The 13,549-nt window shown below is 37.0% G+C and overlaps 1 protein-coding gene across 1 annotated transcript in view; it reads left to right on the forward strand.

The window, feature by feature from the left end:
- Nucleotides 1-13,549, forward strand: part of LOC121378215 — a 56,146-nt gene that overhangs the window by 25,632 nt on the left and 16,965 nt on the right. Inside the window, exons 9-10 of the mRNA XM_041506292.1 lie at nt 1,456-1,526; nt 7,086-7,163. Of these exons, the coding sequence (XP_041362226.1) occupies nt 1,456-1,526; nt 7,086-7,163 (149 nt within the window). The remainder of the gene's footprint in view (nt 1-1,455; nt 1,527-7,085; nt 7,164-13,549) is intronic.

Genomic DNA, 13,549 nt, shown 5'->3' on the forward strand with positions numbered 1-13,549 from the left:
AAGTAATTTGATTAAAATCAATATTGAGTTTATTACAGGCACGGCGGAAGCAAGTAGACGTGTGTGTGTGTGTGGCTGACTGAAATCGAATGCGCAAAGCAAAGTTTCTAGGGGGTTCGGGGGTATGCTCCCCAGAAAAATATGAACACTAAATGTCCTGAAATGCAATTTCCTGCATTCTACAAGTAAAATTCGTTGTGCCAGTAAATAAGAAGCCGAGCGCTCTTGGTCGTTGGCAATTATTTTGGACTACATTATTTTGAATCGATCACTAGCGTTAGCTAGCGCTCGTTTTCCCGAACATGGCACTTCAATAATCGTGTTCAGAACGGCTATAACTCCCGGCAACTTGCGAACTATAATTATAGTACGCTGGGTGAGTGCAAGAATGTTGTATATACAAAATTCCCATTTTGATAAAACGAGCATTAAAAAATAATAAAATAATCGCGGAAGCCATGACTTTTTGTATTCTTCTTTTGATAGTTTCCTCCAAAATCTGAAGCAGCATACACTGATATAACACTTACAACACTTTCGCTCCGAGTCAACTACAATACATTTACAACAGTTTAGCTGACTTCAAATTAAGCAACCAGACCTGTTATATGAACATACAACATTTTTGCTCTGGAACATATAGGGTTGTGAAAATTAAGACCTTATTTATCAACATTTTGTAGATACTACATTTTTGCACTGACCCAGCGATATTATTTTTCAATGCTCGTTTTCTCAAAATGGGAATTTTGTATATACAACATTCTTGCACTCACCCAGCGAACTGTAGTCAACCGTTGTAGAGATTTTTTTTTCTCTCGGCGGTCACTGTGTTGTGTGAATCTGGCTTCCTTGATCAAGGTAATAAAATACTTCTGAAGAATAATGCTTCATGTAGAATTTGTGTTATGTTTATTGTCCCACCCTTTGTAATTTGCCGTTGTAAAATTAATAGTCAACATGACTTGACGGATTTGAAATTAAGCCAGGATACTAAACACCAAAAGAAACGCAAATAAAGGTTAGGATCAGCTTACAAAGTCGGATAAATTTTATTTTTGTTTAATAACAAATTTCAATTCATTAAAATGATAAAAGGTTTCAGATAATAAACTGTTGTATTTAACCACTGATTCTTGATATTTGTTAATCCTATTTAGTTAAAAGTTAAAAGTTAAAATTTGTTTTGTTTAACGACACCACTAGAGCACATTGATTTATTAATCATCAGCTATTGGATGTCAAACATTTGGTAGTTTTTGGTAATGACTCGTAGTCTTACAAAAAACCCATATACCCCATTAGCAGCAAGATATATTTTATATATTCTCACAGACAGGGGAGCACATACCAGTCGTGGAGCACTGGTGTGTTAACCCTAAACCCCAGCTGAAACACTTCAGTCGCATTTCATTCGGTGTTCAGTATATCTGTTGATTTTTGTTTGTGTTTTAGGATTTTACGGACATCTTTATGTCAGGAGGACTTCAGAACCTTAATGATCCAGACCACAATTCTTTTATACGGTGAGTAAAACTGAAGGAAGGAAGGAAAGAAGAAAGAAATGTTTTATTTAACTACGGACTCAACACATTTTATTTACAGTTATATGGCGTCGGACCATAGATAACAGCCGTCACGCAATGGACTACTATTTCCGATTAGTAGCAAGGGATCTTTTATAACATCCCACAGACAGGATATTACATACCACAGCCTTTGTTAAACTACTGGCTGGTACGAGAATTAGCCCAAAGGGCCCACCGACGCGGATCGATCGTAGACCGACAGCACATCAAGCGAGTGCTTTACCACTAGGCCAGCGTAAAACTGAATTTGGAGTTTGTGTGTAAAGACTGATGAATTGGAGTGATAAAACTGACCTGGAAATATAGCCATATTAAACATTTCTTGTTAAAATTATATTATAAATAAACAAAGTTTAATAAATTCTCTGTGTCTGTCTGTCTGTCTGTCTGTCTGTCTGTCTGTCTCTCTCTCTCTCTCTCTCTCTCTCTCTCTCTCTCTCTCAGACCTCGTTGTGTATATGTATGTGTGTGTGTGTGTGTGTGTGTGTGTGTGTGTGTTTATATATATATATATATATATATATATATATATATATATATATATATATATATATAAAGGCAAAGTTTACTAAATCCTGCCGAGGATCGCAATAGCGGAGTTTCACTTTATACGTATATACTTATATAATGTTTATATAGTGTATGTATATGAGTATGTGTATGTATATATGTATAGTTGTATGTATGTGTGTATGTACGTATAATAGCAACGAGATTCGTTATAAACCTTAGCAATGTCTTTTAGTATCCTGAAGAAAGACGATTATGTCTCCACAGCATGTCAATGTTTATTCATGCGCTTAAAAAGGGCATTGAAAAAGAACAACCTGATCTGAGAACACTGCGAAACCCGATGCGTATTGACGCCCCGTGAGCACTCACAGCGCGCAGATAACATCAGCAGACGACAATATATACCTTCATACATAATGCAAATGTCATGCAGTTCGTCATTCAATGACGTTTGAGTTCAATGAATTTGAATTGTAGTTTAATATATACGCATATCAGCTTTGTAAAGAGAAAATATATAGCAGGGATCGAAATTGGCTGAAATTCCTGTCGAAGATTAGTTCCGGAAGGCTATAAATTGTACCAGACTGAATCAAAACCGGCCGGACCAAACATGATTATAAAGTATAAGCGCAAAATAATTGCCGGTCTGACAAGACAGTAGAATCATGTAATATACTGCGTAACTTGATATTTGTCTGAGATTACCATATATAGGTAATACATGTTAGTGTACTTTTGAATACTAGTACTACAGCTGCCATGTTTACCCCCGCCACACAATTTGCAGGGAATATTGAAATGAGCGCGGTCCGTCCGGGAATGTTTCCGGAACACAACTCCAAAACCATTCAAGATAACTTCATGAAACGTGGAACACTTATTACTCTAGTGGTCTAGTAGTGCTTTTTGTGTCCGGAGCACAACTCCAAAACCATTCAAGATAACTTCATGAAACTTGGAACACATATTAATCTAGTGGTCTAGTAGTGCCTTTTGTGTCCGGAGCATAACTCCAAAACCGTTCAAGCTAGCTTCATGAAAATTGGAACACATATTAATCTAGTGATCTAGTAGTGCTTTTTGTTACGAGTGAGTTTTCATTTTTGATATTTTTTTTCTATTACCATGTATACAAATATCCAGAATGACCAAGTTCATTGTTTTCGGAGCACAAGTCTAAAACCGTTCAAGATAGCTTTCTGAAACTTTATACACATATCAATATAGAGCTTGTTGGTATGAAGGAGGTTTCGTTGTCAATATATTTTTTGTTACTATGGAAATGATAGAAACCGTAAAAAAATAACTTCCGGGAGCTGTGTACCCATATCAGTCTAGTGGGCTAATAAAGTTTGTTTTGTTTAACGACACAACTAGAGCACATCATCGGCTATTGGATGTCAAACATATAGTCATTTTGACAGTCATAGAGAGGAAACCCGCTGCAGGTTTCCATTAATAGCAAGGGATCTTTTATACGCACCACCCCACAGACAGGGTAGCACATACCACGGCCTTTGATATACCAGTCGTGGTCCACTGGCTGGAACGAGAAATAACCCAATGGGTCCACTGATGGGGATCGATCATAGACCGACCACGCATCAAGCGGGCGCTTTACCACTGGGCTACATTCCGCCCCAGTGGTCTAACAATGGCTTTTGCTATGAGGGAGTTTTCATTTTCTATATTTTTTTTCGCGACTTCGTCTTCTTCTTAAATTTGCAACCCCACCTTGAATACTAAAAATCCTGCATCCGCCCATGGTAAAGGGGCAATTACCTTTAATGAATCGATAAATGAAAAAACCAGAAAAAGAATGAACAAAACATGAATAAAAAAAAAAGAGAGAAGAGTAACACAACAAAATGAAGGAATGAATAAATAAATAAAGGCCAATTAATTTGAAATCTATTATGCTGAAATGTTTTACGGATTAATTTAAAGCAAATTTCGCTGAACTACTTAACAAATTAAGTTTGAATTGACTAAGACTGGAAATATACTGTCCAACAAAAGACACGAGAATATTTTAACATATGAATTTTTCATAATACAATTAATTCGGTAAATATAATCACTGTTACAAATGAAAGGCGGGACGTAGCCAGTGGTAAAGCGATCACTTAATGCGCGGTTGGTCTATGATCGATCAATACCAGTGGGCCCATTGGGCTATTTCTCGTTTTAGCCATTGCACCAAAGTGTGTTTGTTTTGTTTAACGAAACCACTAGAGCACATTGGTTAATTAATCATTGGCTATTGGATGTAAAACATTTGGTAATTCTGATACGTAGTCATCAGTTAAAAACGTTTATTTTGTTTAACGACACCACTAGAGCACATTGGTTAATTAATCATCGGCTATTGGATGTCAAACATTTGGTAATTCTGATACGTAGTCATCAGTTAAAAACGTTTATTTTGTTTAACGACACCACTAGAGCACATTGGTTAATTAATCATCGGCTATTGGATGTCAAACATTTGGTAATTCTGATACGTAGTCATCAGTTAAAAACGTTTATTTTGTTTAACGACACCACTAGAGCACATTGGTTAATTAATCATCGGCTATTGGATGTGAAACATTTGGTAATTCTGATACGTAGTCATCAGAGGAAACCCGCTACATTTTCCTTAATGCAGAAAGGGATCTTTTATATGCACTTTCTCACAGACAGGAAAGCACATACCACAGCATTTGACCAGTTGGTGTGCAATGGTTGGAACGAGAAAAACCCAATCAGTTGAATAAATCCATCGAGACACAAGCACCTCAAGCGAGCACTTAACCGATTGAGCTAAATTCGCCCCATTTGTACTATGACTGTAATATTAACGGTCGTGGAATGTAGTATCCTGTCTGTGGGATGGTACATATAAAAGATCCCTTGCTACTAAATGAAAAAATGTAGCGGGTTTCCTCTCTTAGACTATATGTCAAAATTACCAAATGGTAATGTGCTCTAGTGGTGTCGTAAAACAAAACAAACTTTAACTTTGTTTAAAATGTTCACAAAGAAATGAAAACTAACTTAATATTCGCGTTTCTTTTGTTGTGAAGTATTAAACGACACTTCACCACATTTAACTTGTAATGAAGCATAGTACATAGACGAATGTGCGTTTAAAAAACCCCTAGGATATGTCGCTTTAAACAAAGACTGCAGTATTTAGTGTGTAACTATGACATTATAACACTTGGGTCCAGAGAGGAACCCTACTGCCGAAACTTATGTTAGGCCCTACTCTTAATGCTTCCCCCTAAATATATTCAAGTGTCTCTTTTTCTTCTTGATTTAAAAAACCCCATTTTTATCGTTGCCCATTTTCATTTAGTTTCTTCTCAACACTTCTTCGATACAACCTGCTAATTAATTCTGAACTTTCTGAAATTGTTATTTCACCTTTCTATTTATTCCTAACCTATTACTACATCTTATACTAATTAGTATAGACGCAATACCGTGTTACATGCATATTTACACGTTTGTCTGTTTTTTTCGTAATTATGTTAATTTATTGTGTAAAATTATGTTTATGTCTATATACAATTGCTTTGGCAAATAAATGAACTGAATTGACCCCTGGCCAATGCTCCACAGATGGTGTAACAAAGGCTGTCGTATCTACAATCCTATCTATGGAATGATGCCTGCAAAAGATCCTTGCTACTAATGAAACAAAAAAAGTTGCCCAAGGCGCCTGCGGGTTTCCTCTCTCATTATTTGTGCTATCCTTAACTGTACGTCCGACGCCATATAATGGTCATTAAAATGTGTTGAATGTGTCTTTAAATAGAACACTTCTTTCTTCTAAATAAGGTCAAGCATATCCATTTAGGGCACAGCCTCTGTCATAATGGCTGAGTCTTTTTGCCAGTTTGAAATACCCGTTACAAAAGTATCTTCATGAAGCATTGTTCCAATACATTACACAAATAATAATGCTACACAGTGCGGTCTCGACTTAAAGAAAGGTAAGATTTAATCACTGTTGCAGAAAGCATTACATGGAACTGGGGGCGGGACGTAGCCCAGTGGTCAATCTAGGATCGATCTCAGTCGGTAGGCCCACTGGGTTATTGCTCGATCCGGCTAAGGCTCCACGACTGATATATTAAAGACCGTGGTATGTGCTATCCTGTCTATGGGAAGGTGCATATAAAAGATCCCTCGCTACTAATGGAAAATAAACCGCGGCGGGTTTCCTCTCTAAGTGTATATGTCAGAATTACCAAAATTTCGACATCCAATAATCGATGATTAATAAATCAATGTGCTCTAGTGGTGTCGTTAAACAAAACAAAACTTTACATGGGACCAAGAGAGTAAATTGGTGGGGAAAAAAATCATCCATTGCAGATATAAAATGACCAATTTTAGCTTTATATTTACATTTATACATTTCAGCAGACTAGCCATTAATAGATCATTTAAGAAATAATTTCAGTGATTCACGCCCCTCTCCCAGTGATCGATTCTGGCACTGCCCTAATCTGTTTAACATAGATCACAGTTCATTGCCATTTCCGATATAAGCTCTTGTCGTAACAGCCGGAAATGCGTTCGGGGCAAGATAAAAAATAAATAAACGTAGGGAAAAGAATAAAGACTTGAAGGCGATAAAACAATCTTACAGTGTGTGACATTCCAGTAGTCCAGTCGCGTTGATCAATAGGACCGACAGCCCGACGTGCTTGTCGAGTGGAAAGTAGCATTACAAAAATCAGTCAGCCGGACAGAAAGTTATTATATTTTGTTTGTATGGTAAATACACTTTTACCAAGCATGTCAATACCTCGGACATAAAAGAAGCGATTTGGGGTTTTATCAAACGTTTATGATGAAGTTGTGAAATTAGCCACGAGTCTGTTTCATAGCCAAGTGGCAGGAAGGTTTTTGTGCTGAAATAATAAATCGCCATGTGGACAATGCTGTCATTATGGATAAAAGTTTGATTAAATTTTGTTCTAGGAGCATCGGATTTTTGCGGCAGTGGCCGGTGGACTGTTTGTCGGAAAACCCAGAGGCATGCATGTTCCATTACTTCAAGTAAGTAATAATAATAGTATGGTACACTTCATGCCATATGCACAAATTCAAATAAAAGACACTTACTCAACCCGGGAAGTATTGAACATTATTTCCATTACCATGTCAATAATGGGAACTATTTGTCCAGAAGTAATGGACATTTGTCTATGAAAACACCAATCTGTATACATACATGTTAACAGTGATATAACGAAAATGGATAGATGCACAAACATAAATGAAAACAAAAAACCTCAGACTGTAGTACATGTAAACATCATATCGTTGCAATGGACCATCAGAATTTTGCTAGGTTTGATTTTAGATGCTCCTTTGAGTTTAAACTATCCTTTATGATGCTCCTAGATCCATGGCACACGAGGCAGCTGTGGAACTGGTCTTGTTTTGTCTTATTACTTTTACGTGCCCCTATACCCCTATGGTTTCGGGCACCCCCTCCAGGGTCACACCTCTGGCAAGGCCAGTAATATAGCCCTGGACAGAAGGTAAACTGGCCTGATATATTCTTGTCAACTTATTCGATTGAACATGACCATGGGTTACTAGTCGTTTTAATAGTGGTGTGGTGGGATTTGAAGCTGTTTCGTGGATCAGAAATGATTTTTGGGGCGTGGTTATGCGTTGAGTTACATTGGCTCTACTGACAGTCAAAATGGAAATCTAACTGTCAAGCCTGCTATTAATTTGCTTCATGTCTACGTTGCTATCCCATGGATATACATAAAAGACATGTTAGCAAATATGTTTTGTTATCTTGGCAATATGACTGAGATAGTACTTGCGGGAATAAGGTTCATACGGTTAGTTTCTCGATCATTAAAACAATAATTTCAGTTATAATTTAGTTTTGTTAGGGTTCCAGTACATCACAACATTGTCCTCAACCCACACTTCCTTGTTTTGAACATGATTCTCTAGCGAAGTCAGAGGTTGTGCCCACGGCAGGCGTGCTCGAACAATTTGGCTGTCTGTCTAGAAGAGCGGATAGTTGTCACTGATCTAGAAGTCGGCGTAGTGACCTTACACTTGACGACAGAACCGTTATCACTCACTCTTGATGTGAAATCAGTACGCACCACCCGTAGATTTGATGGCCTAACCGCCACACACTATTTCGTCATTAAAAAGTCTGTTCAAGATTTTTACTGCTGCCCGAAAAGGATCAACACAAAAGCTACGACAATGGTTATGGGAGGCCTAAAAAATTGTTTGAAACCACGAAGCTCCATAAATAAGCCTTTGTCGTATATTGTTCTATTCTATTCAATGTGTTTGAATCACAGACATTGGCATTTTCTGTAACAAAGAATATTGTAATGGATGGTATAGAGCATAATACAACACAGCCGCGACTATGCGTTATTGAAATTTCCGGCTTATTATTAATACTTAAGTTTATAAAATAGATCATCAGCTTTTTTTGTTTATTCGAGTATCGCTCTGTTCTTCGATTTCCTTTAGCAATTTGTTCTGCAATCTAGGTCACATTCAAAGACGGTTTTAGGGAAATTGACATTTGATAGTGTCCATTTCTCACAGTGTGTATTTCAGTTGCTGTGGAACTTTTATCAAAAAAGTTTTAAAATGCATTTCTGACTTGTCTAGACAAAATAGTGTTGTCCGACGTCCAGGGAACATACCTTTTTGCATGAATATACATGAATGTAAGTTTTACGTTTCAAATAATAAAAACACGTGAGCTGTTTAAACGTGTAAATGGCGACATAACTTGTGAGTTACACAAAGGCAGTTGACGATATCTGTCGAAAGCGAACACTCGAGTTTGTTAAACAGCGCCGGATGCAGGATTGTCCTAGGCAGAAGGTGCAACATTTAAAATTCATTCATTTCAACTTATTTTCGTGCTTATATCCAATTAAGGTTCAAACACGCTGTCCTAGACACACACCTCAGCTATCTGGGCTGTCTGTCCAGGACAGTGGGTTAGTTGTTAGTTAGTGGTTAATGAGAGAAAAGAGGGTGTAGTAGCCTTACACCTACCCATTAAGCCCTTAAGAACTCGCTCTGGGTTGGAGCCGGTATCGGGCTGTGAACCCTGTACCAACCAGCCTGTAGTCCGATGGCTTAACCACTGCGCCACCTAGGCCGGTACATTTAAAATGAGAATCTACAGTAGAAACACCTATAATAAATGTCCCGGAAAGTAGAAGGGTCCAATTGATTTGCATGTTCTTCATTGCTGTATGAGCCGTGTTTTCTTTAACAACGAAATGAGGAAGCGAACTCTCGTAAGCTTGGTAGCTACGGTTGTTTTTGTTTGAATGTGAAATGTGGCGGTTTAACAGCTCAGTTAGCATATAAAATGTATCGGTTTCTTTCAAACTTAGTGTTTTAGGTGATGCTTAATGTATAAAGTTGTCATGTTTTAGTTTTTACAGCTATTTCGGAATTTTGGATTCATGCATTTCTCTTTATTAGAAAGTAAATGTGAGAACTGAAATCAGTGCTCCATTAAAAAACCTGTATTTGAAATAAACATAATTGTTTGTGGAAAATATATCGAATGTGAGATATTGCCATTTCTTACTCTCAGCGGCCTTTTGTATGGCCATCTTGAATACAAAAGATGATCCAATATCTTAGTTAGCATAACCCATAAACTTAAACCACTAACACACAAATCTCGTCCTGGTTCATATGAAAAGCGATAAATTGTGATTTTCTTGTTCTAGCTGCTACAATGGCGGCCGTGTTGGATTAAAATGATGTTGCATTGCCTTAATTAGCTGGGAATGATTCAACATGAATTCCTGGTGAATGTTGACAAGTGTATTTCAGTTTGTATGATTAAAAGTATTTTGAGTTCTAGATACATACATCTATTTTTAAAAAAACCCATAGTAAAGTTTGGTGCTCTCGGATTGTACCAATTTGTGAAATTTGAGGTCTCAGCTCATGGCCTAATTATTTTATTTTATATTATTATTTTATTTTTATTATTATTTTATTATTATTATTATTATATTTATTATTAATACCTATCATATAACCAGACATATCAATTCGTAGTACTAATATCTGTACTGCGATTCAGTATCAGCTCGTCGTTTTCCTTTTGACCGCACCGACAAACATGTAATGGGGGCAATTAATTAGTGCCAGGAAGTAGATATTCGTAATTGGTAAATACCAAGTCCCATTGGGCTATTTCTCGTTCCAGTCAGTGCACCACGACTGGTATATCAAAGGTCAAGGTATGTACTACCCTGTCTGTGGGATGGTGCATATAAAAGATCCCTTGTTGTTAATCGAAAAGAGTAGCCCATGAAGTGGCGACAGCGGGTTCCCTCTCTCATTATCTGTGTGGTCCTTCACCATATGTTTGACGCCATATAAACGTAAATAAAATGTATTGAGTGCGTCGTTAAATAAAACATTTCTTCTTCTTCTTTAAATACCAATTTGTCCCACTACGTAGAATGCATTTTAGGATCGTTTATACAAGTTTATCTACTTCCCGGCCATAACTATTGAAACCTGCATTAACATGCATTACACATAAAGCAATCTTCTCCTGAAACACCAACTATAAAATAAATTAATCCTTTATATTCCCTCTGCTAAACGCAAGATATCGGGACTATCCGAAATTCGGGGGTGGGGTGTACACTCGCAACACCCTGGACATGGATCCGCGCCTGTTAAAACTTTGGTTGAGTTTATATTTGGGTTAACGTCACAGCCTGTCAACTGCCACGCGAAACGGTACAGTAGATTTACATCAATATTCACCTTGTGGTTTTGATCAGTAAAAAAGATGTAAAATATGGATTTTTTTTTCTTCAAATTATATAATTATTACCCCCACAGACCATTTGTACTCAGTTTGATCAAAGGATTAATCTAACTGATTAATCGTTGCCACTGTGTGCCAAAACCTTTCTACCACAAACACAATGCTGGCAAGAGCGTGGTTACCACACGCTAATCTCCAGTTACTCTGGTAGGCAGGTGAAACAGCAATCCTCTAACAAACGTGATAAGTCACGATTAACACAGTTTAACAAAGAGCCAGCTACTGAGCAAGGAGGTCAAGTGTATTTGTCTTGCCCTACTTGCAAGAAAAGAAGAGGAACTGCAACATATATTAAATGCCTATGACTCTTATTGCAAAACATGGAAATTATCTATAAACATCTCAAAAACCAAGATTATTATATTCGGAGGCACAAAGAAGGACTATACTAAAGTATATTATTTAGATAATTTTGCCTTAGAAAATGTAAATGAATACAAATATCTGGGAATATGGTTCGAAAAAACTAACAAATTTAATCAATGTAAAAATAATTTAGTACAACAGGCTCGAAAAGCCATGTTTTATATCTTGAAAAAATCGAATGAATGCTGTTTGTCAATTGAATATCGACTAAAATTATTTGACGCTATTGTTGTTCCAATATTACTGTATGGGTGTGAAATCTGGGGTTTTGAGAATACTCGGATAATAGAAAATGTACATATACAGTTTTTACGTTATCTAGTACCTTTAAGAAAGAGCACACCTGTATATATGTTGTATGGAGAGTTTGGTAGGAAACCACTGTCGTTAACAATATCTGTACGTATGGTTTCTTATTGGGCTCGTCTTTTAACGGGAAAACCTACCAAACTCTCTCTACAGATCTATCATCTATTATATCATGATAATATACAATGTGGTATGAACCATAAATGGATAACATATATTAGAGATATTCTTTATAATCTTGGTCTTAATAATATTTGGGATACACAGACCTTTAGATCAGTCTTAAGTTTAAAAAAAGTTAGTCAAACAAAGACTTTCAGACCAATTTCAACAACACTGGCAAAGTGAAATCTCAAACTCATCTAAGGGTTTGACCTATAGAATATTTAAAGATAAACTTGAGTTTGAATCTTATTTTAACATTCTGGATAACACTATGTACACCACCTTCCTTAGATTCCGTATTGCCAATCACTTTTTACCAATTGAACAAGGAAGGTGGAGGAACATATTATATGAAAATAGAAAATGTATATATTGTACTACAAACGATGTTGGGGATGAGTTTCATTATTTATTTATCTGTGCAAAATTTACAGCGGAAAGGGCTAAATATATTAAAAAGTACTACATAAATAGACCAAATATATATAAATTTAAAAAGCTGTTCAGTTGTAAAAATATTGGCACCCTTAAGAAATTGTGTAAATTTATTGTTATTATCAACAAACAATTCTGCTCCTCCTAAGACTTCTATTGTGTATATATGTTTTATTCGTTTTTATTCAGATAATGTCATCTTGATGTTGTTTATGCTATGTTATTTATGTATTCCTCTGATGCCATCGAACGATGGCCACGAGTGTAATAAAGTTCTGTTCTGTTCTGTTCTGTCTAACGCCACCTCAGCACATTTTAAAGTACGGCTTTTTGGTGTCTAACATCTAATATGGTTAATTTAACACGATATAGAGTAGAAGATAGGGAATCCACATAGATTTTTCCCACATACAGGGGTACTTGGTGGTACGCAAAAGAAGTCAATACATCCATAGTGGGCGATCGACCCCATGACCCATCGCTCTACCACTGTGCCACATACCGCCCAGGGCCCCGTTTTACGAACCGATCTTAGCGCTACTATCACTTTAAATTCTAAGATCACTTCGTGGAACGGGGCCCAGAAAGCTAGAGATTGTTTTGTTTAACGACACCACTAGAACACATTAATTAATTGAGCATTCGTTATTGGATATCTTCAAAGGAAACCTTCTACATTTATCCATCAGCAGCAAGGCATCTTTTATATGCATTTTCCCAAAGACTGGGCGGTACATAGCCCAGTGGTAAAGCGCTCGCTTGATGCGCGGTCGGTGTGGGATTGATCCCCGTCGGTGGGCCATTGAGCTATTTCTCGTTCCAACCAGTGCACCACGACTGGTATATCAAAGGCCGTGATATGTTTCATCCTTTTTCTGGGAAAGTGCATATAAAAGATCCCTTGCTGCATTAGGAAAAATGTAGGAGGTTTTCTCTGATGACTACGAGTCAGAATTACCAAATGGTTGACATCCCATAGCCGATGATTAATAAATCAATGTGCTCTAGTGGTGTCTTTAAACACAAACTTTAAATACTTTAATTTCCCATAAACAGGACAATACATACCAGGGCATTTGATATACAAATCGTGAGTCAATGGCTGTCGATAGTTTAACCACTATGCTACCGAGGCCGGTCTTTGTGCTGCTATATCTTAGTTATAAAATGCGATGTACCAAACTACAGTTCCGCATCAGAGGAGGAGGAGGTGCACTGTCAAATATTTACGGACTAAAAGCATATACGTCACTGATTGGTGACATTGATTATTTGTGCAAATACTATTATC

Source organism: Gigantopelta aegis, chromosome 8 (genome assembly GCF_016097555.1).
Source record: "Gigantopelta aegis isolate Gae_Host chromosome 8, Gae_host_genome, whole genome shotgun sequence".
Classification (NCBI taxonomy): Eukaryota; Metazoa; Mollusca; class Gastropoda; order Neomphalida; family Peltospiridae; genus Gigantopelta; species Gigantopelta aegis.